The sequence below is a fragment of the Microtus pennsylvanicus genome, chromosome 3 (assembly GCF_037038515.1).
Source record: "Microtus pennsylvanicus isolate mMicPen1 chromosome 3, mMicPen1.hap1, whole genome shotgun sequence".
Taxonomy (NCBI): domain Eukaryota; kingdom Metazoa; phylum Chordata; class Mammalia; order Rodentia; family Cricetidae; genus Microtus; species Microtus pennsylvanicus.
In genome coordinates this window covers 506,221-532,877 of record NC_134581.1, presented here as the reverse complement: position 1 = coordinate 532,877, position 26,657 = coordinate 506,221, and the positions used below count along the sequence as shown (strand labels likewise).

General features: G+C 45.2%; 2 protein-coding genes across 8 annotated transcripts in view; one reads left to right on the top strand and one right to left on the bottom strand.

Annotated features, from left to right (window-relative positions):
• The window catches only part of Fyco1 (FYVE and coiled-coil domain autophagy adaptor 1), a 66,407-nt gene that overhangs the window by 12,918 nt on the left and 26,832 nt on the right, over window positions 1-26,657 (bottom strand). For all 7 annotated transcript variants that reach the window (XM_075964016.1, XM_075964015.1, XM_075964013.1 and 4 more), the window contains 7 exons: window positions 23,270-25,636; window positions 22,267-22,359; window positions 21,784-21,902; window positions 18,859-19,026; window positions 16,538-16,687; window positions 15,690-15,901; window positions 12,186-12,330 (listed from right to left, as the gene is read on the bottom strand). In XM_075964016.1, the coding sequence (XP_075820131.1) occupies window positions 12,186-12,330; window positions 15,690-15,901; window positions 16,538-16,687; window positions 18,859-19,026; window positions 21,784-21,902; window positions 22,267-22,359; window positions 23,270-25,636 (3,254 nt within the window). The remainder of the gene's footprint in view (window positions 1-12,185; window positions 12,331-15,689; window positions 15,902-16,537; window positions 16,688-18,858; window positions 19,027-21,783; window positions 21,903-22,266; window positions 22,360-23,269; window positions 25,637-26,657) is intronic.
• Cxcr6 (C-X-C motif chemokine receptor 6) lies at window positions 1,299-6,145 on the top strand. The gene is made up of 2 exons (XM_075967677.1): window positions 1,299-1,406; window positions 4,424-6,145. Exon 2 carries the CDS (start codon window positions 4,444-4,446, stop codon window positions 5,461-5,463), a length of 1,020 nt encoding a protein of 339 aa, XP_075823792.1. The 5' UTR covers window positions 1,299-1,406; window positions 4,424-4,443; the 3' UTR covers window positions 5,464-6,145.

The following is a 26,657-nucleotide window of genomic DNA, read 5'->3' as shown; positions in this document are numbered from 1 at the left end:
TTGAGAAGTTTAGATTTCTGATTCAAAAGAATTTAAGGACGTTGGGACAATTATACTACAGATATAAATAGTAAAAGTTTTTTTTTTTTTGTAAAGTGCTCCCAAATGAACTAGTTCCTTGAATATAGTTGAAAATCTTTTGTTTTACACAGAACTTTTCTTTGCAGTGCTATGACAAAAGAACCACACATCCCAAATACACGCATCCAATCTCCCTACATTCACCCATGCATGTTCCTATAGATGTTTATGCACAATCACAGAGGGTTCTCACTGGGGAAAACAAATGACTTCTGAGAAGAATATAGCAAAGCTGATCTCAGGTCATTCTAACAATGCCCGGTAAGTGCAAATCTCGGTCTTTTGCAAGAACAAGAAGTGCTCTTTAACTGCTGAGGCATCTTTCCAGCCCCCAAAGAGTTCTTTCAGGAGAGGTGCTTCAACTATCTCCCTCTGGGTATGGTATTTGGAGAAGCCTATGCATCTATTCAGTGTTTACTGCATTAATGAGGAAGTGAGGAAAATACATGGAAGCCTCTGGCATACCTGTCTTAGAGCAAAATTGATGATTAGCTTCTAGATTCTGGTCCTACTCCCAAGGGTAATTTCCCAGAGAAGTTAGCAATACTAGCTCATGGGAACTAATAGCCAGACCACATTAAGATCATGTCTACTACATGGGGAAGGTCCAGGAGGGCAAGTCCAGGCAGGTTCTAGACAAGACAAGTCAGATAGATGGGCACTACCTGCAAGGGGCCTGTGGGGGCTGAGTGCAGGGCTGTATCTGGCCCTCCAGCACAGCCAGACAGCTAAAAGCGGCCTGGACCACTGGTCAGGAGATGACCAGAAACCCGAGCTTCTAGCTCTGAATTCACCAGCTATTTTGGCTCTGGTTTCTATGTTCTCATTTATAAACTGAGTCCCTAGGGCTGCTGTGAGACATCTGCGGTACATGTTGGACATTTGCACAGAGCCTAGTCCATAGCGTGGACTTTGTGTTGGCCTAGACCCAAAATGTTTCAAAGATATGAGTGACCAGTAAACAAGGTAATTTTAATGCACAAAGTCCACCATTGTCAGTGGACAAAAATCAAATCTACTTACTGCCCCTCTTTAGGAAATGGACACCTATCAGCTTTAACAGCAGGACACGAGCCAAGCCAAGAAAAAAGGAGCACGAAGCATCTGAATTGTGCTTCATCTTTGACTCTCAAATTAAGTGGGCGGGCTTGTCAAAACTGTCATGAGGATTCTGCCTGTAGGATAGAGAGGGGGGCAGGTCACTCACTAGCTGAAGGCTTTTAAGTATTTGACGGAAACACAGATCACACATCACAGAGAAGCAGAGGAAGACCTTGAACGAGCACACTTTACTCTGGAACAAAGCTACTGGGGTTTCCCTATCGGTGAGTCATTTGCTTTTGTTGGTTGTCTCAGATTCCTACCTTCAGCATGACTTGTATAGAGGGTGCAAGCTACTGAATTCGGCTACACACGAAGCCCTAGAATTACAGACTTTCACTTATTTCTCAGTGAAGGTCTACAGCTTTAATGAGATTCTCAAAGAGGTTTGTGATTACAAAGGTTTGGAAGCCAGGTGTGGCAGCAATCCCAGCACTTGGGAGGTAGAAGCAGGAAGATCAAGGCTGCCATCTATTTGTTGTAACCATAAGAGTTCATACTTTTTTTTTTTTGCATGTTTTTCTCGTATTTGTCCTGTTTTCAGTGATATACTAAAATTTCAAAAATAATTAAAAGTGCGTCTTAAATATTTGAGTTAATATATAATGGTTTATTATAAGGCTTTTACATTATGTCCAAAGTTTTATTACTTTTTCATTTTCATAAATCAACATTTGATTATAGATGAAATATTCTTAACTTTTTATATAAGGGGCAGTGATTTTGTGTGTGCATGCATTTATGGGTCCATGTGCATGTGTACGCAAATGTCTTTCCTCAGGACCTGTTCACCTTTTTGTTGGGACAAAGTCTCTCACTGGCCTGGAACTCACCTCATAGGCTAGTAAGATTGTTGTGACCAGTGAGCTCCAGGAATACGTCTCTACCTCCTAGTGCTGGGGTTACAAGTATAGACCAGCATGCCCACTTTTTTTTTAATGTGAGTTTTAGGGAATTAATTCAGGTTCTCATGGTTAGCAAGCACTCTACTGACAGCTGTCTATCTCCCCAGTCCAGTGATCTTCATTCAATACTCAATTTGTATGGTCAAGTCCCTATCTGCCAGCATAACACTGAATATGAATCTGTACATTTTCTGAAGTCATGCTAGGGTTGGATCCAGAAAAAATAGGACAACAAAATGGCAAATATAAGTCAGAGAGCAACCGAGAACTAGATGACACTCTTAGGAAAGCAAAGCTGTTAATTTTTCATATTTTAAATGATGAAAAATAAATTGTCCCCATGTGAACCAATAACATATGCAACAGTATCGGACCTTATGTTAGCACCTCAGACAGGAGGCCCAACTTCAGCCCATCAAGACTGGATATCTTGGATATCTAGCCTCAAGGTCTAGGCATGGGACTATGAGTGGCTTTACTGAGGTGAGAAAAAGCATTATGCCTCTAGGGAAGGTAGGGGCTGTAGAACCATCAGAGTGGACATTGTTGCCTCCTAGGACTCAACTTCAGGGCAAGAAATGTTCATGTGGATTAAAAAGGGAGGATGTCGTCAACTTTCACATACCCTCTTCTGGACTAGGGAATAGTCTGTCCTGGTAAATCTTACAGAGGTTCTACCCAAACACTTGCTCATCTTAAGGCATCTTCTAGAACCTACACGAGTGGGATATGCATCCAGGACACTGGCAAGGTTAGCCTGGCTCCTGCAGTCAGGCTGCGGGTTACATTACCCTATATCCTACCTGTCCTTGCTAAAGTGAGAGAACAGGGCAGTCAAGGAGGATGAAGTCTTGGGTAAGAAAGGCAGGCATGTGGTCATTGCTGCAAACCTATTCAGCAGCCACCCTACTCCATGCACCACTCCAGTTCTCCAGGATCTGAGGCTCCAGCACAGATGCTATAGACTGACAGAGATGATAAATGGGAAAGTTTGGTCTGGAGAGTCAAGACCACACCTCAATTCCCCAGTCAGTCAAAGTTCTGGGCACCTACGGGTTTTCTCTCCCTTGTTTCCTCATCAATTGCCCTTCACACTATACAGCTCAAGATGAGTAAACAGGAAGAACTCCCCAGTCAGACATAGTTCTTGCCATTCTCCAAACTCCTGAGGATATCAGTAAGGAAGCCTCCTAGAAGGATTTGATTTAGCTTTCATGATTTTTAACACCAAGTGGGCCTATATTAGTTAGGGTTTCTGTTGCCGTGATAAAACATCATGACCAAAAGCAACTTGGGGAGAACATGTCCTGATATCAGTACATGAGGGCAGGAACTGAGAACAGGAACCTAGAGGCAGAAACTGAAGCAGAGACCATGGAGGAGTGCTGCTTACTGGCTTGTTCCTTCCTAGCTTGCCTGTCCTGTTTTCTTATAGCACAGAGAACCACCAGCCTAGGGGTGTCCCCACTCGCAATGGGCTGGACCCTCACACCTCAATCACTCATTAAGAAAATCCATTACAGCCAGGCAGTGGCGGTGCATGCCTTTAATCCCAGCACTTGGGAGGCAGAGGTAGGTGGATCTCAGTGAGTTCAAGACCAGCCTGCTCTGCAAAGCAAGTTTCAGGACAGACAAGACGGTTATACAAAGAAACCCTGTCTTAAAAAGACAAAAAAAAAAAAGGTTTAAAACAATGAAAATGTACTACAGACCTTCCCACAGGCCAATTTTCTCATTTGATCAGCACAGGGCAGAGAGTGGTAGGCACCTGCTATGAGACCCAAGCAGACGGAGGCAGGCCTCCCTGATAGACAGCAGTCCGGGGAGATAGCTCAGCAGCTAAGAGTACCAGACAGTCTCCAGAGGATCTGTGCTTGCTGCTCTCTCACAACCGTCTGTGACTCCAGTCCCAGGCACTCTAATGTCTTCTGGCCTTGGTGAGCACTACACACACAGAGCTTACAGGCAGACTTGTAGGCAAAACATTGATGCACATGAAATACATAAACACAGAAAACACAAAACAAAATAAAACAAAAAACCAAAGGGCTACTATGTCCACTTGATTGTATGGTATCTTTTTTTTTCTTAAACAATTGAGCCTAGTGTTTTATGGGACATGCATGGGAGGAGTCTGAGATTTTTAGGGTTAATGAAGATTCTCTCATACTGGGCGAGCAGTTTCCCCTGGGAAATGCTGTTACCGAGCACAATGAGTGGGTTAAAGATGACAATCTGTTTCCTAAATGCAGTCAGTAATTAATAAGGACAGTGGGAAGAAAGAGTGTGACTCGCCTGGACAGAACCAAACATAACTCTTGGGTTTTGACTCACAGATTCTGCCACAACAGACACCATGGACGACGATATAGATCCCTGGCTCTTCAACATTTCCGGTGATGACAGCGAGGAGCATGAGCGTTTCCTAAAGTTCAAGGGGGTCTTTCTGCCCTGCATGTACCTGACGGTGTTTGTCTTTGGACTGGTAGGGAACTCCCTGGTTCTGGTTATATACATTTTCTATCAGAAGCTGAGGAGTCTGACAGATGTGTTCCTGGTGAACTTGCCCGTGGCTGACCTGGTATTTGTCTGTACTCTGCCCTTTTGGGCCTATGCAGGCACCTATGAGTGGGTCTTTGGCACGGTCATGTGCAAAACTCTTCATGGCATGTACACAGTGAACTTCTACGTGTCCATGCTCACTCTCACCTGCATCACGGTGGATCGTTTCATTGTAGTGGTCCAGGCTACCAAAGTCTTTAACCAGCAGGCTAAGTGGAAGATCTGGGGCCAGATCACTTGCTTGCTCATTTGGGTGGTCTCCCTGTTGGTCTCTCTGCCACAGATCATCTATGCCAGAGTTGAACGTTTGGACATACACGTCTGTCAGTATCACAGTGAGGCCATTTCCACTGTGGTTCTTACCACGCAGATGACCCTGGGGTTCCTCTTGCCATTGCACACTATGATTGTGTGCTACTCAAGCATCATCAAGACCTTGCTTCATGCTCGAGGTTTCCAGAAGCACAAATCGCTAAAGATCATCTTTGTTGTAGTGGCTGTGTTCCTGCTGACTCAGACCCCCTTCAACCTTGCCATTTTAATCAGGAGCACAAGCAGGGAGTACTATAACATGATTAGCTTTCAGTATGCCATCATAGTGACAGAGGCTATAGCATACCTTCGGGCCTGCCTTAACCCTGTGCTCTATGCCTTTGTTGGCTTAAAGTTCCGGAAGAACCTCTGGAAACTTGCGAAGGACATTGGCTGCTTTCCTTCCTTGGGAGTCTCAAGTCAGTGGAAGTCTTCTGAGGACAGTTCCAAGACTTGTTCTGCCTCCCACAATGCAGAGACCACCAGCATGTTTCAGTTGTAGTAGGCCTGGACAGACTTGGAGAAGCTAGCAACAGAATTCTTAGGAGCATGGCTATGTCCATTGGATGCAACAAGAAAGGATTTGCTTACAGAATGTGGACTCTCGTGGAAATGTCACTGAAAACTGTGGTGGTATACAAAGCTTCTCAGATATAAACATACCCTGTTCTTAATATCTATACCTCAATGCTCAGAGGAGAATGTCTTGAGATTTGTAAGCACTTTCCCTTTTCCATCCCCAAGAATGCTAACTCTAGAGATCTCAGGTTCCCTTTTAACCAGTCTTGGGCTAAAAGTTGAAGAGGAGCTGCATCAACAAAACTGTTGATGGCAGGTAACATGCAGGGCTCCTGAGTTCACAAGATTCTTCTATGGCAAGTGGTGGAGAGCTGAGAACCCTCCCACACAAGTGCTGGTCTATGTGGCTTGGACCCGTCACCAGGCACCTGATAGGGATGAACCAAGCTGATTCACCCAGGGGTTTGACTTTTGTATTTACTGGTGGGATGCTCATATTTTCTCAGACTAGTCTTTCAAAGTGCAGCATGAGAGACTGAAAATGGGCCAGAATAAACAGCTGGATTTCAGTGGTCCACATAATACTAGAAAAATGTGTAAAAAGGAGCCTATGACTATAACAACTCTAAGCAAATTACAGGGACTCTAGTGGCTTTGCTTATCTTAAAAAAAAAAAAACAAAAACAAAAAATGGAACTTTCCAATGCCTGCCACACAAATATATCAAATATTATGAGTTTCATAGCTAAGAAATAAAACATTTTACAAGTTTTCAAACTGCTTTCATCTTCTACATTATACTTTAATTTGGTATACCTGGAACACAAAACAAACTCTCACAGATTGCACAAAAACAACCCAGTTAACTTCTAGGCTTAGAATAAAGGAAATAAGTTAAAATTATTTGGGGGCAGTGGTCTATGAAGGAAATAGACTATACCAATGGGAACAATCTTGCTTTCACAGTGGCTTCCTGCTCCTGCCCAAGATGTGGGGTGCATTTGTTCAACTCTGTAATACTGCTCCAGGATGAGGTAATTTTACATGCCAGGCTGGACTGACAGTCAGGTGAACAGCCCTGTAGGTGCTTGCTGGGTGTTTGTACCACTAAATCATTACCTAAATATGGACATCTACTTAAAAAGGCTGACCAGAATGATGGGAGGTTAGCTAACCCTGGGCTCAGGGGCTGGAGAGAGCAGGCTGCCTTTCTGCCCTTTACCAGGTGAGACCGGGAGCAAATCAATCTCAGCCTCTATTAACATGCTTGCACTCACACTATAGGTTCCCTCCCTTTTCTCCTTCCCTCCTTCATTACTATATTGCTCTGTAGACCAGCCTGGCCCTGAACTCACAGAAATATGCCTGCCTCTGACTCTCAAGTGCTGGGTTAAAGACACAGTCCAGCATACCTGACCTGAATAAATCTCTTAACCTCTGGCCATTTCTTTTTAATGAGACAGCACAAGTCTCTCCGTTGATATGAGGAGGACTTGAGATAACACATTTGAAACAGCTGGCACAATAGACTGGGGAGGAATCTCAGTTGGTAGATGCTGGCCCAGTGTGCATGGAGTCCTGGGTTTGGACCTAGCACCACATTCAAATTGGGCATGGTGAAACACACCTACAATCCCAGTGCTTGGGAGGTCAAGGAAGGAGTATCTAAAGTTTCAGGTTATTCTCATCTAGAGAAAGTTTGAAGTCAACTTAGGCTACATGAGACCCAGTCAAAACCAAATCAAATCAAATCACTCCACAGCGCAATCTGTTTGTAGGTGAAAGGTCCCCAAATTAGCAGCAGTCATTTCTTAGAAAATCTAGTAGCGGCTCCTTATGCCATCCATACGGGTGGGTGTAGTCACATAGGCTGTTGTGTACTTTCTCCTGGACATGCAGGGCATGCCACATAAATCCTGGCTCATCAAAATGTGACCACACCTTGGAGTACCCATATGGTCTTTTGAAACGTTTTATCAAACACACACATAAGGACTATAGTACACTTCCTTGCTATGTAAAGTGACATGCAAGATCAAGTGCTTAAACAACTAGCCTGCTCTATGCAGGGTGATAAAGCTAACCTTAAGTGATTCTTCTTTATTTGCAACACTGCTGATGGACGGGGCCCGAGTCCCTGATTTCCCTAATATTCCAGCTCAGGAGATATAGGCTCTAAATGGGAAGCAAGTTGACTCAGGTGAAAAGGCCCTGTAGCTACCTACACAGGTATTCTGGAGAGAGGCAGGATTGGGTACTTAGCACTCAGAGATAGTGCCACCCTAGGTTAATCCCAGAAAGCATCTTCAAGGCACGGCTCATCATCTCACAGTGCCAGGTGACAAAGCTCCCTGGGCCTTCCCTGACCAACTGTCTGCCCAAATGAGATGGAAGAACCTGCTGGATCATGCCCTCTTCTAGGTTCCCCACAGAAAAGTTTATACTTGGACCTTTCCTCTCATGCCTCCCAAGCCACTATTTGCCCCATTTTCTGGGCATCTACCTATTCCACTTGGGGCATGTTTCTATCTCTTTCTGTATCTATACCATCATTAGCAATAAATACACACACACACACACACACACACACACACACACACACGCACACACACACGACCCCAGCATGTGTTAGTTAAAGAGAGCTTGTGTCTGACCTGCACTATGACCCAGGAGGGCTGTTGCTGCAGGCTCCCTTAGAGGTGTTAGAAGTCTCAAGCTCTCAGTGATCTCTTTTTCTCACCTCTGGCTCCCATTCTTGCTCAACAGCAGCAGATCCTATCAAAGGCCAGGGCGCTACAGTGGAGTTGGGGGAAGAGCTGGATGAACATGGACCTGGTTTGAATCCAGACTGTCCTAGATATGCTTCAGAGCCTCAGAGCTAAGGCTGTGTGCTCCCCTCCCACTGCGTTCCTCATTTCTGAGGATCATGGACGAGCTCATGGGCTCTGGCTTCAGTTAGACATATGAAGGCCATGGCTATGTCTCCAGAGAGGTGAATGCGTGTGACTCTCTTCTAGAGGCCATCTGGTCACCCGGGAATTCTTGGTGTCTTGGATGAGGAGATGGTGCCACAAGAAAGCAGAAGTGGGAACAGAGAACCCAGCTCTCGGTTACTCCGGCTTCCATAGAGCCTTCAAAGTAGCACCTAGGCCAGGTGCTCAGTTAGTGCTGTCTTACAGGCAGCTTGGTATTGCCGTCTCCCTTTCTCAGAGGAGAAGCGAGTGAGGACTGGTCCTTGTTAGCAGCTTCTCTTCCCCCAAACACTGGCCACAGAGCTTTCAGGCAGGTGTGATACCACAGAGAACCTGCCTGCCCTGGAATCCTCTGCAGTCAGACGTCCTTGGTTAATACAGGCATAAGGTGGCTTTTGAACTTTAACCATGATCACCATATCCTGTCCTTGTTTCGTTTCTGTGACAGCAGGCATCAGATCTCTTGGTTGGTGACCACACTTCCTCCACTAAACACTCTGACCACAAAGCCCTGGTTCTGAAGCGATTGCTGGCAAGCAGACTCTGAGGGTAGGTTTCAGATCATTTCGTGTAATCTGGGTACCTGAAGGAGGCTTTTTTGTTTTTTTTTTAAAGAAAAAAAAAAGATGAGGCTACAAGTTGAAGATACTGAGAAACATGTGAACACAGAAGATACGTACATCCCAGGCTGACATCAAAACTCAGCATCAACCTATCTCCTCAGGAGGTTTCTGGCCCAGGCACTATCTCCAATTGCCTTTCTTGAGGAGGGGTAGATTCTAGGCTCTCCCAAACAGCTAAAGGAGCTCACTTAGAGGCTGCACTGCATGGCCACAGGGCATGGAGCTGAAGCTCTTCACCCTGAACAGCCTGTACATCTCGTACCGAGAGAGGAGGCCAGACTGTGGAGACTTTGGCTGTATGTGAGCTGGGCAGAGGCCACGGGAGCCAACTACCTATCACCTCAGTTCTGAGAACAACTGGAAATCTGGGTAGTGGTGTATAGGACACAGAGGGAGAAAGGTTGTGAAGGGCATTTATCTGCTACAGGTGAGGGCTGTGTTCCTGCTAATTATCACCAATCAAGATAAGATAGGAATGGGGGAAAGGCAGTTGACAACAGGAGATCCTGCTAGGTTTCCCTGTGAGAGTGAAGCTGGATCTGGAGACTTTTCCTTGTTCTGCCATTTCCAGGAAGGGTCAAAGCTTAATTCCTCTTTCATTACTTTGTTCCTCAGATTGAGTACCTTTCCCTCTAACTTTCCTGTGAGGGGTCCTGGTGCAAGTGTAGGGCTTTCTTTCCCATACTTTATCAGACTTTTGGTATCTTGGAAAGCTAAGGAAAAGCTACCATACATGCTAACACACACTCTATAGTGTAGATAGGTGACTCTTCATTCACACGGGTGAGATACAAGGACCACAGGTTCCCATCAGTCAATCCCAGATCTGTGTTGGTGGCTGCAGGTCAACATACTGGCAGTTTTCTTTCTCTGGAACAGTTCCTGATTTCCCAAGACCAAAAACTACACATACTGGTCAGCAGTCTAGAAGCTTTTTGTTTCTGTTCCTACCAGGAAAGAGGAAGGTGAAAGATGAGGGAGGAAGCTTTATGCAGGTTACAGGTGTTTGTGCCAAGACGCTTTCAAATCCATGGCATCCTTCTGGGTTCCTAGCTCCTGGTCTACTCACCCTTCTGGCCATGCAGCTTTCCAAGTACTAAGGACAGAATATAGTTTATTGCTAAAGGAAGAAAAGACATTTTGGGGACCACTGGGTCATGGGGGTCAGGGTGAACATTGATGATTACTGACCAGTACGTCAGAGAAATGTTTAAGGAAGGAGACAATTGGTCCAGAGTCACAGGAGCAATCTTAGGTCTGACAATGAGAGGGGTTTGTCCATGAGCTGAATTCAGTGACTTTAGTAAGAGAACACACCAGTGTAGAGATACACTTAAGCCTAAAATCTAGGCTAACAGCCTCATGAAGATTTGAGTTCACCCCTCCCATGAGGCAGAAATCAACACAATAAAGATAACAGTTAATTCCTGGTTCTGTTTTAGATTCTGAGCCGGAGACAGAGATCTCACTGTGAGTCAGCATAAGCTCACAGAAATCCTTCACCAGAAGAAAAGGTGACCAAGCAATTTTGAGACTGTATTTGCTACTTTTCTCATTGCTATTACAAAATATCTGACAGGAACAACTTAAGAAAGGATTTATTTTGACTCAGAGAGTATTAGTCCATCATAGCAGGGAAGGCATGGCAGAGCAGCTCCATTTAGACTTATTTATATGACATTGGGCTTGGAAGCAGAGAACTCATGCTGGAACCAGGGGTAGGTAAAACTTTCACAGGCTGGTCCTCAGTAATTTCTCTGACTTATACTTCCATCAGTCAGGCTATACCTTCTAAATGATCCATAGCCTTCAAAATAGTGCCACAAGTATAGGATCAAACATTCCAAACAAACTTGCCAGGGACATAGGATTCAAAACATAACATTTAGTCCTTGACCCCTTTGGGTCAAGATGTCTCATTGCCATCTCACAATACAAAATCTACTTAGTTCAGCTTCAAAGTTCAAAGTCCCTTTTGAGAACTAAAGGTATGCTCAATTGTGAGACCCTGTAAAATCAAAATTTAAATTATATACTTCATATAAACATTCTCATTCTAAAAAGGCAGTATCAGGGTAGAACAAAGAAAGACATGACAACAGTGAAAACGTTAAATCAGAGTTTCATGTCCGGCATGAGGAACACATTCGATATTAGCCCTACCTTTATGGGCCTTCTTGCCAGTTACACATACACGTCTCTTTTGGACTGGTTCTACTAGGTGCCTGTAGCTTTCCTTGGTAAATGTTCTACATTCCTGGTATCTCCAATATATTGGGGTCTCCACTGTAATTTAGGCTTTACCCTCAAATTTTTATGCATATCCCACTAATGGACTACCAGAGAATCTGACCCTACTACATATTGCTTGGCCTCCCAGGCTGTTCTCTAGAATCTTGGTACAAACCTCCATGACCTGAAACTCTTACATCTGCAATGCCTACAAAGACTGTAGATAATGTCAAATTCTGCTGCCAGCTTGATAAGTACCAAGTATTATCTTATCCAAGGTAAGTATTCTTGGATCACAGCTGAAGTAATGGAGTGTCTGTGTAGCTAAACCTGGAAAAATACTTTCTAGGTGATTATTTCAGAGAAGACCATTCCTGTGGCTCTATCTTTTCAGACATTCTCTTTTTAAAGGAAAGTAAAATGCATTTAGATTTTCATATCCTGAAGCCTTTAATGAGAGGGCTCTTTTCCCTAGAGTCCCTTTCCCCCTACTGTACCAACACAAAGCAGCTATAAATGGTATTAATCTTGAACAGTTTTAACTACTTTGTCCACAGTTACTGTGGTCTCTTGCTGTGGCAGCCTGAGCTGACTGATACAGTTGCCTAGGCCAAAGATTGGCTTTAGTGAAGATGTTGAATCAGGGCACCTCACACACACTTCCCAGGAACTTTCTGATACAGTACCTTCCTGAATGTTTCCTAAGCATTGTCACTTTTTAAGAGCCACCTGACTCTGAACACCATTCTGAGGCATCTTCCCTTGGTAGAGGCAGTTGATCCTGACTCTAGCATCTTATTTTCCTGGTCTTTTGATGAGGAAGTACAAAGAACAGGCACTTGATGAATAGTTAGGAAATGGAGGTAACATCTACTCACTGTTCAGCCATATTTGGGTCCAATGAATCAGTTTCAGTGGGTGTTTCAGGCAAGGAGGAGCCAGATTCTTGAATCTGGCACAATTCCTCATCAGTGATGATGTCAAACACAGCATCGTCTGGTGGTCTGCAGACTGAGTTTGCTCCTGGGTGGTGGAGGCAAAGCAGGAGAGAAAAAGACAAACATACCATTAGGCATAAGACTAGGGATAACATAGGGAAGTGAAGGGTGCTGCTATGGAGAACAAGATGAATACATTTTAAATGGTCTCTTAACTGATGCTATTCTATCTAGGTATGAGAGAAAGACTACTGGAACATTCCAGGAAAACAGAGGGACTATAGAAGATTTTGAATATATAGCCTCAAGACCTCTTTCAAAGGCAGAGTAGAAGTTTCAAGGACTACCACATTCTCTAGAATCCTTACTTAGAAGGAAAAAAATCTACCAAAACTATATCAGATAAGAAACTAACAAAGAAAATCTACTGATCCAGTGAGGCCTTGTTCCATTAAACACAGTCAGAAATAATCCAAAACAGGAGATTACTTGACTCATACCCCTTCTTCTGGTCCACTGTTGGGCAGAACAGAACCTCTCTTTGTTCAGAAAACTGCAGGAAGCATTGAGTCTTGTGTTTGATCTTGACCACTCAACTGGCAGGTAACTGTGCCAGTCACCTACCCATAAACATGTTTCATATTTAATATAAGGGTAGGTCTGAGACAGAAAAAAAAAAGAGCAGACAGAAAATGAGAGAAATCAAAACAAGCAACCTCAGCACAAAACACTGTTATCACTTTGTGTGCTGAACACCTACCACTGAGATAGAGCAAGGGAATCTGGCTACTTAGTAAGAACAGTTTAGCTGTCCTCGGCTTTAGAGGTAATGTTTTTCCTCTCAAGTTTCTGTAACATAGAACTAGAAGAACAAACTGATAAAAAGGACCCAGTTACACTCCTAAATCTGTTTTCTGAGGCTGATAAGGAGATGGGCAAGAGATACACAAAAGAATGTTTACCAGAGTAAATGGAAGCCACATCATGTTCATGGATTAAAATGGACAACACTTTATTACAAATCTCAGACAGGCAGTGGTGGCGCACACCTTTAATCCCAGCACTTGGGAAGCAGAGGCAGGTGGATCTCTGTGAGTTTGAGACCAGCCTGGTCTACAGAGCGAGTGCCAGGATAGGCTCCAAAGCTAAACAGAGAAACCCAGTCTCGAAAAACAAAATAACAAAAACCAACCAACCAACCAAAAGAAAAAAGATATTAAATCTCTCCAAACTGCTCTCCAAGTCCAATGAAATCCCAATGAAAACCTCATCATGGTTTATTTTTAGAAACTGAGAAACTCATTCTACAATTTATATGTTCGATGAAGAACAAAATTGGAGGGCTTTCTTTGCCTGTCAGCCAGATGCATTAAGAATCTATTGTAAACAGCTAGACATGATAGCATACACCTTTCATCCCAGTACTCAGGAGGCAGAGGCAAACTCATCTCTGTGAGGTCAAAGCCAGCTTGGTCTACAAAGTGAGTTCCAAGATAGCCAAGACTGTTTCATAGAGAACCCTGTCTCAAAAAACCAAAACCAAACAAACAACCTACCCCCACCCCACAACCCAACAACAACAAAAGATTCTACAGTAAGCAGCTGTACATGGTGGCACATGTCTTTAATTCCAGTACTTCGGAGGCAGAGGCAGGTGGATTTCTGTGAGTTTGAAGCCACTTGGTCTACATAACGGGTTCCAGGACAACCAGGGCTACATAGAGAAGTCAAATCTGTCTCAAACAACCAAAAATACCAAAAAACAAACACCACCACCAAAAAACATAGAATCTATGGTAATCATACAGTAAGAACTGGTGAAAAGAAAAGGCACACCAAAAATACCAAAAAACAAACACCACCACCAAAAAACATAGAATCTATGGTAATCATACAGTAAGAACTGGTGAAAAGAAAAGGCACACAGATGAACAGAATGGAGCAAAAATACAGACTCAAATAGATGAGGTCAGTTTTTTTTTTTTTTTTAGTTTGCTTGCTATTTTCATTTGGCTTTTTACATATATACAAAAGCAGTGTGTGTGTGTGTGTGTGTGTGTGTGTGTGTGTGTGTGCACCCAAATGTGCCACTGGGAATTCAGTCTAGTGCCTTTCACATGCAAAGCAATCACTCTATCATTGAGCCACACCTCCACCCCACACAGAAAGGCAATTCTGATGAAAACAAAATAGACTTCAACTAATGATGTTGCAACTCTAAACAAGAAGTAAAACCTAAACTATCCAATACTCTATATTATCACTTTACCCCCCAAACTAACTCAAAACAGGTTACACAGGCACACACACTATCCTAAAAAAAATAATAAAAACTAGAAGAAGCCAGATGTGGTGGCACACACCTTTAACATGTCTTATAAATGTTTCCTCCCGATTTACAGCTTTTCTTTTTGAAGAGCAGAGGTTGTAGTTTTGATAAAGTAATATTTATATCACATTCTATGTGTCAGTTTTTTTTATGTATCTAACTTTGCTAACACCTGTACTCAAAAGGTTTTTTTTCTTCTAAAAGTTTTGGGTTGGGTTTTTTGGGGGTTGGTTGTGTGAGTGGTTTGTTTGTGACAGTAACTCACTTTGTAGACAAGCTGTCCTGTTACTCTGCGTAGACTGGGACTCAAACTCAGAAATCTGCCTGCCTCCAATACCTGAGTGTGTTGATGGAGGGTCATTGGTTAAAAAAATTAAGAATACATATCCAGACTATGTAGGACTTGCAAACTTCAGTACTGAAGAGACTGAGAAAGATTTGAAGACCCCAATGCTATGTGTAAAAAAGCACAAATCCCATTCCTGAGTGGGATCTATTTAAAGAAGGAAGAACAGGATTCTGAAGGTTTCTTAGCCTGCATCCAGGCTGAGATCAAAGGAGAGTTCACAAGGTCTAACTGTAGCCAGCAGTGATGCCTGAACAGAGAAAAGCCCCATCTCTGCCATCTCTGCTCTAATCCTTGGCTCTACACCTACAGTGTAGTAGTGTCCAGTAGAGAGCCTGGGTCACCTATTAGGGTGGATGCAGAAGTAGCAGTAATTAAACCCTCCGCCTGTTTCCTGGCTGAGTTGGAGGATGAAAAAGTGAGAAAGATGCTGAGTACTGAAGGTACAACTGCTGGTTTATGTTACCACTGGGCAGATAATGGATATCAGAAAGGAGATCCTGGAGGACTGACTCTTCAAGGTACGGGGTATATTCCACTGGTAGTATGTGCATATACACATTTATATTAAATCACAATCACGACAGGAGAAAGTTACTTGCTTATCAACCCCAAAAATATAAGAAAGTTTTAGGCTGGCAGTAGTATATATTTAGCAACTCTTAGACACCTAAGTTTGGGAAGCATTGAATGAATGAGTCTTGCTCAAGCTAATTGGCCATAGTGAGAAAGCAGTGACAACTAGGAATCCGAAAGGCAGGGGCCTGACCTTGGTTTCCTATGGCCTGGGGGCTTGCTTTAGCTGGTGAAACCGTGGGGCTGGGCTCTCCCTGGCTAGTGCTAGAGCCACTGCTATCAGGGGATCCAGGGCTTTCACTGAACTTCTGGAAGCAGGCTCGGCAGCAGCGTTCCTTCTTGCCACTGGGCTTAGTCATAACATAGTTGTTACAGCAGTAGTAACAAAAGACATGGCCACATATCCTGGGAATGAAACAAGAACAGGCTTTGAGAATGGTATACAATAGATTGTGCATCATTGAGATCTGCTAAGCACCAGAACAGGTCTCTGTGTTGGGTTCCTGATGGCCCATGACTCTCCAGACCTAGCTCTGTCCTTAATGTAGAGTGTGCTCTAAGCCCATTTCATAAGAGTTCAACAAAACCATCATGGTGAGCTTAGTAGAGAATGATTTACTTCTGTAGGTCCTCGAGGCAGGGAGAAAATGTCTGACTAACATCAGGCTACAGGTGTGCATTCCACATTTACTGTCAGGATTTTAGGTAAGCCTCTAAGAGAGCACTCACCTGCACCCAACTCCCAATCTGCCTTTCTCTTCACCCATCTTTCCTAGGTGCTGGAAGGATCTGTGTTCTCTGGCACGATCTACATCCCCCATAGGCTCAAGAAAAGCTAAAGGGTTGGTGTTCTCTGAGTGTACCACATGCCCGTGAGTCCCCTTAACCCCACCCACATTTCCTTTCAGGGGACCTTCAGTGTCCTGCTAGGACCCCAAATAATACACTCTTCTTCGGCTTCCCTTGGTAGATAGCGAGGTACCCACACTTGTCTCGGATCCCTCGCCCAGCTTCCACTCTGGTGAACCGCCTGCTGCTAACCTGCAGTGGTGCCGCCGCACTATCCAGCTGAACTCCCGCTTGCAGTCATGGCAGTTGCTGGCTTCCACGTCCCCAAGACATTTCTCTTCAGCACTGAGCTTTTGCTGGAATTCCAGTGCATCAGACTTTTGCCAGAGAGCATCTTTGTCCCTGCAATAATACCATATTTTAAGAATCCAAGAGGAGCAGAGGATGACCCTGCTTCATTTCAGAAAGCTGATATCAAACGTTCCAAACCATAGAAGCTAAATAACTTTCCTTGTAAATGCTCTCTTCTCAGCTCAAGGTTTGTGCTGACCTCTCCAAAGGAACCCCAAACATTGATTCTTTGACCCCATGTACATGAGAGCATGTACGAGGCACATGATATATACCAAAGGCTGTGTCATCCACAAGGAATTGCCAGCACTGATACATCACTGAGAGATCTTATACTAAAAACAAATTACTAATGAAAGTAGTATGCCACCAGGTTGATAATGGACATGCTATGAACGTGCATGCAATCTGCAGTTTGCTGAATGTATGACTGTGTACCATGTGTGTGCAGTGACCTTGAAGTGTGAAGAGGGCATCTGATCCCCTAGGATTGTAATTCAAGATGGGTGCTGAAAATTGAACCCAGGTCCTCTGGAAGTGGGTAAGGGTTAGGAATATAAAGATGACTGACTTTTTTCAAGGATGCCTAAATTGTAAGGAGACAGGTTGACTCATCTTCTGGTCCAGCCTGTTTTTCAAGCTAGTCCACAGCATCTGACCAATATGTCCCTAGGAAGCCAGATACTCACACCCTGGACTGTGAGAATGCTACTTGGTTTCTCTACCACATTCCTCAAGAAGATACCTGGAATTCTAACAAGTGAGTAGATACAGGCATATTCCACAAATGGAAGTGAGTAGATCTCATCTGCCTTGGGTTTTAATACCTGGAATTCTAACAAGTGGGTAGATACAGGCATATTACACTCATGGAAGTGAGTAGATCTCATCTGCCTTGGGTTTTAATACCTGCAATTCTAACAAGTGGGTAGATACAGGCATATTACACTCATGGAAGTGAGTAGATCTCATCTGCCTTGGGTTTTATCCAGTGTCTCCTGACACATTCATTTTTCAAGGCGTAGTTGTGTAAGAGCGCTTGTCTTGGAAGCTGGTGTGATAGCACACATTTTTTAATCCCCGAACTCAGGAGGCAGATAGGCAGGGAGATTTCTGCGAGTTTGAGGCCTGACTTATCTACATAGGGAGTCTCAGGTCAGCCAGGCTACATAGTAAGACCCTGTCTCAAAATAAAATACAGCCAAATAAAGCAAAAAGATTTATTGTTTTAAAAAGTTTGCTATGGAATATTCATAGAAAAAGTACCACTTTGTCTGGGTTTGCTTCAAAGCAATCTAGAGGTGGGAAGATGTAAGTGGCCATGGATTGATTCCTGTTGAGGTTGAATGAAGTATAATTATTATGACTTGAGTTTGAAATAGCCCCTTATGTGTTTGATCTCTTGGCCGCCCCAAAGATAGTGATGCCATTTAAGGAGGCCATGGAACTTTTGGGGTGAAAGGCATAGCTGGTGGAGGTGGGTCATTGGGAGTCTCTACTTTCTTGTCTGCTAAGACATGGAGTATTACTACTGCCTTAAGCTCCTACTGTTATAGACTGAACTAATCCCACTGCCATGCCTTGTCTGCCAAGACTGACTGAAACTGGACCTTCTTCCCTTAAGTTGCCTTTGTCAAGTGTTTTGTCACAGAAAGGAAAGAAAAAAGGAAGGAAGGGAGGGAGGAAGGAAAACAATTATAATATTTTATCTTCCATATTTGATTCCTTTAAGAAAAAGTTAAAGTTGTGAGTGACTTGCATGCATTTACCACCAGGACATTTCACATTCCCATGTCTGTCTTGGAAAGTAAAGGCTGGTTTTGAGTGGCAAGAGTGGAACATACTGGGACCCTCAGAGTCCCCTCCAATTTGGTTCCCACATGGACGCTGCTGCTGGGTCCCGACAGTACAAGAGAAGGTTCACTGGAGATAGGCAAGGGATGGGGAAATGACCAATTACTAAATGTCATTTTACTGTCATTCTTTGCCAGGCACTCAGAGTTTGAACATAAACCTGCATCCACACAAAAACCCAAACCACCAGTGTGATCAGGGAAATCCAGCCTTCAAGAATGCCAAAGCCTAGTGGGATCCTGCAAGCATATGGCTCCCTGACAGCACACCATTGGACAGACCTTGAGGAGGAGGGTCCATTTCCAGAAATGGTTTTTTTCCTAAGAAAAGCCAATCATAGACAGGGTCTTCCACTGCCTCACACTCACCTGAGCAGCTCTATCAGTCGTTCCTCAAGGTATTTCTTGGTTCTGTTCAGGTCGTCTAGGTCTGCATGCATCTTCTGGTCATTCCTTTCCCTGTTTGTCACCTCCTGGCAGAGTTTGTTATAATATTCTTGGATTTTTGATGTGGCCTTTTCAAGTTCCCTCTGAGTTCTGGGAGAGGAGAAATGCATTTTCCTGGTTAGCTCTGACATTCAGCTTCCTGGAATATGTGGGTTCTTCTGGCCTTCAATAACAGGTCCTGCCGACCTCTTGGCCTTTCCCTCTCATGGTGAGACATGACCTGTTCACAGGTTATGCATTATCCCAGAATCTGAGATTCCCCCCTAGCTCCCTGTCAAACATGAAGGGGTATTCTGGGATGGCAGAGACATTCCAGGATGTTAACATACTCAGTGAGTGAGACATGGCACTCCTGTAAGGATTTCTAGATAGGACTTGAGGCTGGGAGGAGCCAGATGGGAAAAGACTTATGGAGGATGATGGAGGATGAGCAGGGGTGATGAGTCAGGACATAAAGTAAAGGCACGGTCTCTCAAAGGTGGTTATGAAGAGGGTCCTTGCTCTCAGGTGTCTTTGGGACTCTGCTTTGAGGAGGGTGCTGGGTCTTTAGCAGGCCTTTTACCTGGTAAGTCCTCCAATCCCCTGAAATTCTGTTCTAGGCCCTGTGGAATCTTAGCATACAACAGAGGGGGCTTGTGGAGCTGGCTGTCTGCCCAATCCCATGCATTCCACACGCAGTTTAACTATCCCCTTAGATGGCAGTTTCTAAGAATGTTACAAACCCCAAGATCCAGCAAGGTGTTTGTAAGAACTCCATTAAACAGAAATTCTATGCAAAGAGTGCATTGTTTGCATGCTTTCCAGCCAAGTATTACACATAGCTATCAGAGCTTATTAAATAGTCAATGTCCAAAAAATGATTTCAGAGTACACAACACAAAACATCAAGGGAGTCTAATCCTAGGAAGATGAACTATGCAATTCTGAGCAGCTAAAACAAATCCTCTGAGATCTTCCATATACCATTCTTATAGCATTTGGCTTTGTTTTTTGAAATAGGTTCTCACTATGTAGCTCTGGCTGGCTTGCTATTTAGACTAGGATGACCTCAAACTCAAAGAAGTTCACCTGCCTTCCCCCCCCCTCACCAATGCTGGGATTAAAAACATTTGCCACAGTAGAGTTGACCCTGTTGATAGGCCTGCAGGTGATTGTCCTCACCACCCCTGAAAGTGTGTGGGTGATCTGGCCCCACCCGTCCCCTGCCATATGGTGAAGTGAGTGAGGAAGAGAAGAATTCCCCTCCCCTGCCATATGGTGAAGTGAGTGAGGAAGAGAAGAATTCCCCTCCCCTGCCATATGGTGAAGTGAGTGAGGAAGAGAAGAATTCCCCTCCCCTTGCCACCTGTGGTGGTGAAGAGTTGGCCCTGGGGTCATGAGAGCAGGAGAACCGGCCCTGCTCCTCCTTCCCTGCTGCACTGGGTGACTAGCTGGGGCAGTGCTGAAGAGCTCACCCTAGTGGTGACAATGAGGGAAACCTGGCAGGCTGACCAACCCTGCTAGCACCTAGTCTCAGAGACAGGGCTATGACTTGGTCCATCCAAACACCCATATCATTTATGAACTGCTGGAGGGGCTGGATCTACAATTCCACAAGACAGCAACAGAATATCCAGGAGGAGTTCCACTGTATCTACAGAGTAGTAGAAGCCAGAGGCCTTGACCAGACCAATGATCCATTGCAAAGAACACTTGTAAGTAAAGATGTTTGGACTAAGGGGTGTACTGTATGACTCACTGGTACATACTATAGCTTCTATGTCAAAATTTTCTTTTCTTTCCTCTTTTTTTCTTGAGGCTATACTTTTACATTTCTTGGGGGGGTGGGGAGTCACAAGGACAGAGAACAGCGGAGAGGAGATGGAGAGATGAGTGGGGCTGAGATGTATGATTTAAAGTTCATAAAGAATCAATAAAAAGTTTAAAAAACGTGGCAGCATACCCAGCTTTCATTCTTATAGCATTTAAAATTACCAGTCCAAGTGTGTCCTCTGTTTAAACCACATGACCAAGATCTGACTAGGAGCTGTAAGAAATGGGCCAATCACTAGGCTTCACTGAATCCAGAGTCAAGCAGGGAGGCAGGAGAAAAGGGATAGGTACAGGCTAAGGACAATCTGATATCCTTGCTTTTCTGGTGGCACCGAAGGGGTCCTCTCCTTGATGAACTTTTCTCAGCAGGTCCTAGCTACACTAGTTTGGCCCCATCTGCAGAAGTGGGCTCAGTTTCACAACTCCACATGGTCTCAAGCTGAGAGTGATAAAATGGGGAGAAACTAACCCCTCTCACAGGACTGTTAGGAAGAATCAATAGGTAATTACAGGTTAAACATTCCTAATTTTGAAAATCTGAAATCCAAACTGCTCTGAAATATGAAGATAACGCCCTTCTGCTCTCAAGCTTCCAGCTTAAGATGTTCAGCCTGCAAAGCTGCATTTAGAACATGCCACACTGCAAGAAGGACTCAATGCTTGTTCTTATTCCTGTTATTTTCATGCTCTAACTGTGCCTCCTTTCAGTTTTTTGGAAGTATGCAGTTAGTGTGTACCTTGCTGGAGATATAAAGCTGCACCAGATGGAAGGCACCTTGCCTCCTGTGAACTATGGCAGGAAGATAGCTGCTTTTTCTGTGCAAGCTTCTGGCTCTGTGCTTTCTGATGGCATGACTTTTGCCCGACTTCCTCATCTAGTACAAGTGGCTGACTTTCTAAAATGAGTGCACCTACCCACTCCCAGAGGACCACCAGCGGCTGTGTGGGTGATCCAGTGACTGACTTTCTAAAATGAGTACACCTCACCACTCCCTGAAGATCACCATTGACTGTGTGGGTGATCCAGTGACTGACCTTTCTAGGCTTTTTCGAAGAGTCGTGCTTTCTTCGTCTTTGTGCTGCAGAGTGGCCTGGCACTCTGCAAGACGGCTGCTGGTACAGTTCAGTTTCTCCTCCATGGCTGCCTTGGTGACCTGGTATAAGATATCCGGGAGAAGACACAAAGCATACAAAGCTTACCCTCCATGGAAGAAGAGACTGGTATGCTACTCACACTTCCTGACAGGGCCACTTCTAAGGGGAAGGTTTTGTGCTGAAGTTGGAGTGCAATGGCACCGAGTGAGGCTACTAGTGGGCCCAGTGGCACTAGAGAATGCCAACAGAGGTGACTAAGAACAATTTCCTTTTAGTTCAAAGTCTAAGGAGGGGAAGGGAGTCAACTGTCTGAACCAATGACTGTCTCAGTTTGAGAACTGGCAGCATTTTGAAGAGCATCGACATCAATTCAGTAAAAGCAGATCAGACCCCCTTTCCTTGATAGCACACCTCCAGGCCCACCTTCAGTTCGTGCACAGCCTCCTTAGTCACTTGCAGCTCCCGGCTCCGCTCTTCGAGCTGGGCCCTGAGGCTCTCACACTCTTCATTGGCTGTCTGGAAAGGATGAGGAAGCATCATAAGAGAGAGGTTCTTGCTCTGAGACTCCTTCATCTTTATCACCCAAAATGGTTTCTAAAAACATAACTGCACTGTTTCCTGAAGTGGCTCCTCAACAAGCTTCTTCTCTACTGCTAATAAAATACTTGCAAATTTACAAGGGAAAGTCTCAGCTTACTCCTCAAACAGAATTTCTGCAAGTGGAAAAAGTGGCCCATGAGGCTCACAGGGCGTCATGGGCTGGAGAGGGCACTTTTAGGAAGGGCAGAGGAGGGTGCAGAGTAGGCTGAGAGCAGAGGCAGCTTCAGACCCACTAGGGCACACACTGGGAATCACAGTACTGTGTCTACTTGTCTCTGTCCTTATCTACCGCTCTTTAGCCTCTTCATGAGTATCACAGGCTCATGGTCTACCGGAGGGGGAGGGCTCAGGATGTCACAGACTGGTGACCATATGGAGGATGGGGCTCCAAAAGAAAGGGCAAGGGTAGAGGCTGAAACTTACGTGTGGAAGGGGCTGTACACAAACACACAAAAGGGGAAGCAGCAGAAGGGTGTGACACTCTTTGAGCTGCAGCCGCGTGCAGTCTGATGGGGACACGGAACTGAGCTACTAGAACTACTGAGAATCCAAATGAAGTCACAAACCTGAATTTGAGTTCATTCTGCTCTGTCAATGTTGACTATTAATTGATAGAAAGCTCTGTGTGGGCCAGCATCTGCCACGGTCAAAGTGGAGGTTTCTAGGTGAAGGCATTATGCCCCATGTTCTACCTGATGTGCTTGTGTTTCTGCAAAGAAATGTGAGCTACCAAAGTTGAATGGGATCAGGACATTTCTTGCTGCAGGGCCACCTAACTGTGGAGCCACCCAGGAACACCTGGAGAAATGGCTAAAGCTGGGCTTACCTTCAGTCTGTTCTGGTGGCCCATGATCTCAGCACTTAGCTGGAACTTGAGGGTATCTCGTTCCTGGTGTGCAGCCTCTTGGAGGCTCTGGGTCAGCTGCTCAGCCTGGGCCAGTTGTAACTGTAGATCAGAGCATGAACTAGCTGCCTCCTCAGCTGCCTTTAGTTTTTCCTGTAACTCCTCCTTCTCTTGCTGTAGTCCCATCACTCGGAGCTCCAAGCCTTTTCGTTCCCGCAGTGCTGCCTCTTTGGAGTCCTGGAGCTCCTGGGCCAACCTGGCCAGGGCCCCCTCCATCCGATCCTTCTCGGCAGTCAGGGCACAGACCTGGATGCCAAGCTCAGCTGTGTCTGTGTTGGCTCGGTGTAGCTGGTCCTGCAGCTCTGCCTGCTCCAGGTGGGCTCCCTCAGAGCTGCACCTCACCAGTGACAGCTCTGCCTGCAGGGCTTGCAGCTCTTGTTCCTGCTTCTGGGCCTTATAGAGGCTCTCCTCCTGCAGTACCCCTTCTCGCTCTGAGCACAGCAGCAGCTCCTGGACATGGGCCCTGTTAAGGGCTTCATTCTGCTCCTTCAGTTGTTGCACCAGGGTCTTGTGCTCCCTCAGGACTGTCTCAGCCACTGCCAGCTGGCTCTGTAACTTGTCCCGGTCACCTAGGGCCACCTGGAGCTTGGCCTGGAGGTCCACCACCTCATTCTGTAACCTCTGGGCTTCCCCCTGGTGAATTTCTAGCTGTGCTTGAGACAGGGCCAGTTGGGTTGTGTTGATTTGGGGTAGGCTGAGTCCCTGGTGGCCTTTTTCTGCAGAGAGGGCCTCAATCAGCTGAATCTGCTGCTGGCACTGGTTCTCAAGAGCCCTGAGTTCCTGATCCTGGGCCTCTGTCCGAAGCCGGCACTGATCTGCCTCTTCCTGCAGCCGCCGGCACTCACCCTCCTTACTCTGCAGGGCAGCTTCCTTCTCTGCCACCTGGGCCCTCATGGTCTCTTTGGCTTTCCTCACAGCCAAGAGACTTGCTTCCATCTGGTCTCCTAGGTGCCGGATGCTGGCCTGCTCAGCCTCCAGAGAGGCTAAGGAGCCCTGGATGGCTGCCTCTCGCTGCTGCAGCGCTGTGTAATCAGTTTGCAAGGCTAGAAGTTTGCCCTCTAAGAGCTGGTTGCGCATGGCCATGTTCTGCAGCTCCTTCTGTAGCTCCTGGTTGACCTTTCGCAATTCCTTCTGGTCTTCCTCTGGCACTGTGGTATCGTTTACCTCTTCTTTCTGGAGGTGTTGCTGCCTGTCTTCTGGCATCTCCCCAGTCTGAGATGAGACAGAGCTCATGGAGGCCAGAGCCTCCCTATTCTTGCTGGCCCCATGCACTTTACCTAGCTGCTCTAGTGTGCTCACTTTCTGGCTGAGATGATCTCTGTCCTGGATAAGCTGCTTCTTCTGTTCCTCCAGGTCGCTCACAAGCTGGCTCACCTGTGCTAACTGGGTCTCTAGGAGCTGCAGCTGCCATGTCAGAGACTTGGCCTCCTGCTCCAGCAGCTGCTTTTCTTCTCGATGCCGCTTTTCCTGCTGCCTGGCTTCTGCTAGCTCTTCCTCCACAGAGCTCAAGTGGGCCAGGGATTCCTGTAGCTGCTGTTGGAGCTGAGCTGACTCTTGCTTCTTCCCAGATAGCTCTTTCTGAAGTGGGATCACATCCTTCACTAAGTGCTCTAGGTCAGCCCGGGCCTTCTCCTTTAGCTGAAGTTCCTTGGCCAGCTGCTCTAGTTTGATACTCTGCTGCTTGTTTAGTTCCTGGGCCTTGGTGTTCTCTCCTTCTAGGGCTTCAAGTTTCCCCTTCAGTTCCTGGAACTTCAGGGCCATGTCGGTAGGAACTGGCTCTTGATGAAACTTTGTGTCCAGAGCTGAATTTGCCTTCTTCTCTGCCCTGGCCAGGCAATCTGAGAGGCTGGCTAGAAGCTGATTTTTCCTACCCAGGGAGTCTCTCACAGCCTCAAGTTCCTGTGCCATGGTCTCAAGCTGCAGGGTTGAGTGACTATTTTCTTTCTTGTCTACATTCAGCTCCAAGGCCTGCAGGCATGTCTGAAGCTTCTTCACTGTGGCTTGGGCGATCTCCCCCTGCTTCTGGAGCTCTGCCACTAGGCCCTTGAGGCCAGTGTTATCCTCCACTGTAGGGTATCCCCTCTCCTTCTCTGCCTGAAGCTGCTCCCCTTGCCTGCTGATCATCACTCGAAGTGCTTGGTTCTCCCTGTCTAGTTGCTGTACATGTTCTTGTAGCTGTTTCTCCCGAACCTCCAACTGGTCGAGCTCCAGTCGCATCTCATCAAAACCTTCGAGTGCTTCATTGTTTAGAGGGCTGTTTAGGTCAAAACTGGAGGCCACCTCCTGAGTCTAAGGGGAAGTAAAAGACAGGAGGCTTTGAAATTAGGCTGCCCAGTTATTTGGATAACTTTCTGCATTCTATGAAAGTAGAAGTAAAAACAAAGGGATCACCTGACCTAAGTAAGGTAAGCTTTTAGAGCTATTCCAAGATTAGAACCTTATGTTCAAAGCACCTACCATAAGGTCCAAACACATTCAGGGCCCTGCAAGTCCCACTAATAAGCAGACTCACATCTCTAGCCAGCCCCCATCAGCTTTATGAGTTTAAAGGTTACTGGTTCTTAGAAAATCTAAACTCAGTTACACTGAAATTATGGTAAACCCACTGTATTATATATACCAGTGGTACCATGACATGATAAAAATCACAAAATGAGGTCAAAGAGTAGATCTATCTATCTATCTATCTATCTATCTATCTATCTATCTATCTATCTATTATCCATCCATCCATCCATCCATCTATCTATCTATCTATCTATCTATCTATCTATCTATCTATCTATCTATCTATCGGTGTTTTGAGACAGCCTTGGTTGGAACTTGCTATGTAGGCTGGCCCCACAGAGATCTGCCTGCCTCTGCCTCCTGGTGCTGTGACTAAAGGCATGTGCCGCCATGCCCAGCTCATTTTTTTTCTGTTTTGAATGCTCTTTATACATAAAGAGCATTTTTGTACTGCAAATAAATTCCTATTATACAGTTACAGTAGGTTCACATTTTTAGTACTTCCTGACCCACTGTTCTTAAGCAGTTTTCCACTTGCTCCTCCACTGAGGACCGGGATGATTTTATTAACCCCTCTTACAGAAAAAAAGAGTTGAAGTTCTAAATCAATTTCCCCTTCATCGGATGCTGGTAGGTAGCAGGGCCAATTCTATCTAATCTCAGTGCTAACCTACATCTTGTAAGACACTTTAAAACTACTTTAAGATTTCAGTTTTAAAAGATCTAAATTTTATCAGACTGTAAAAATCTAAATTCCAGGACATAGAAGATATAGCTTGAGGGGTTATATTACTCTGATTAG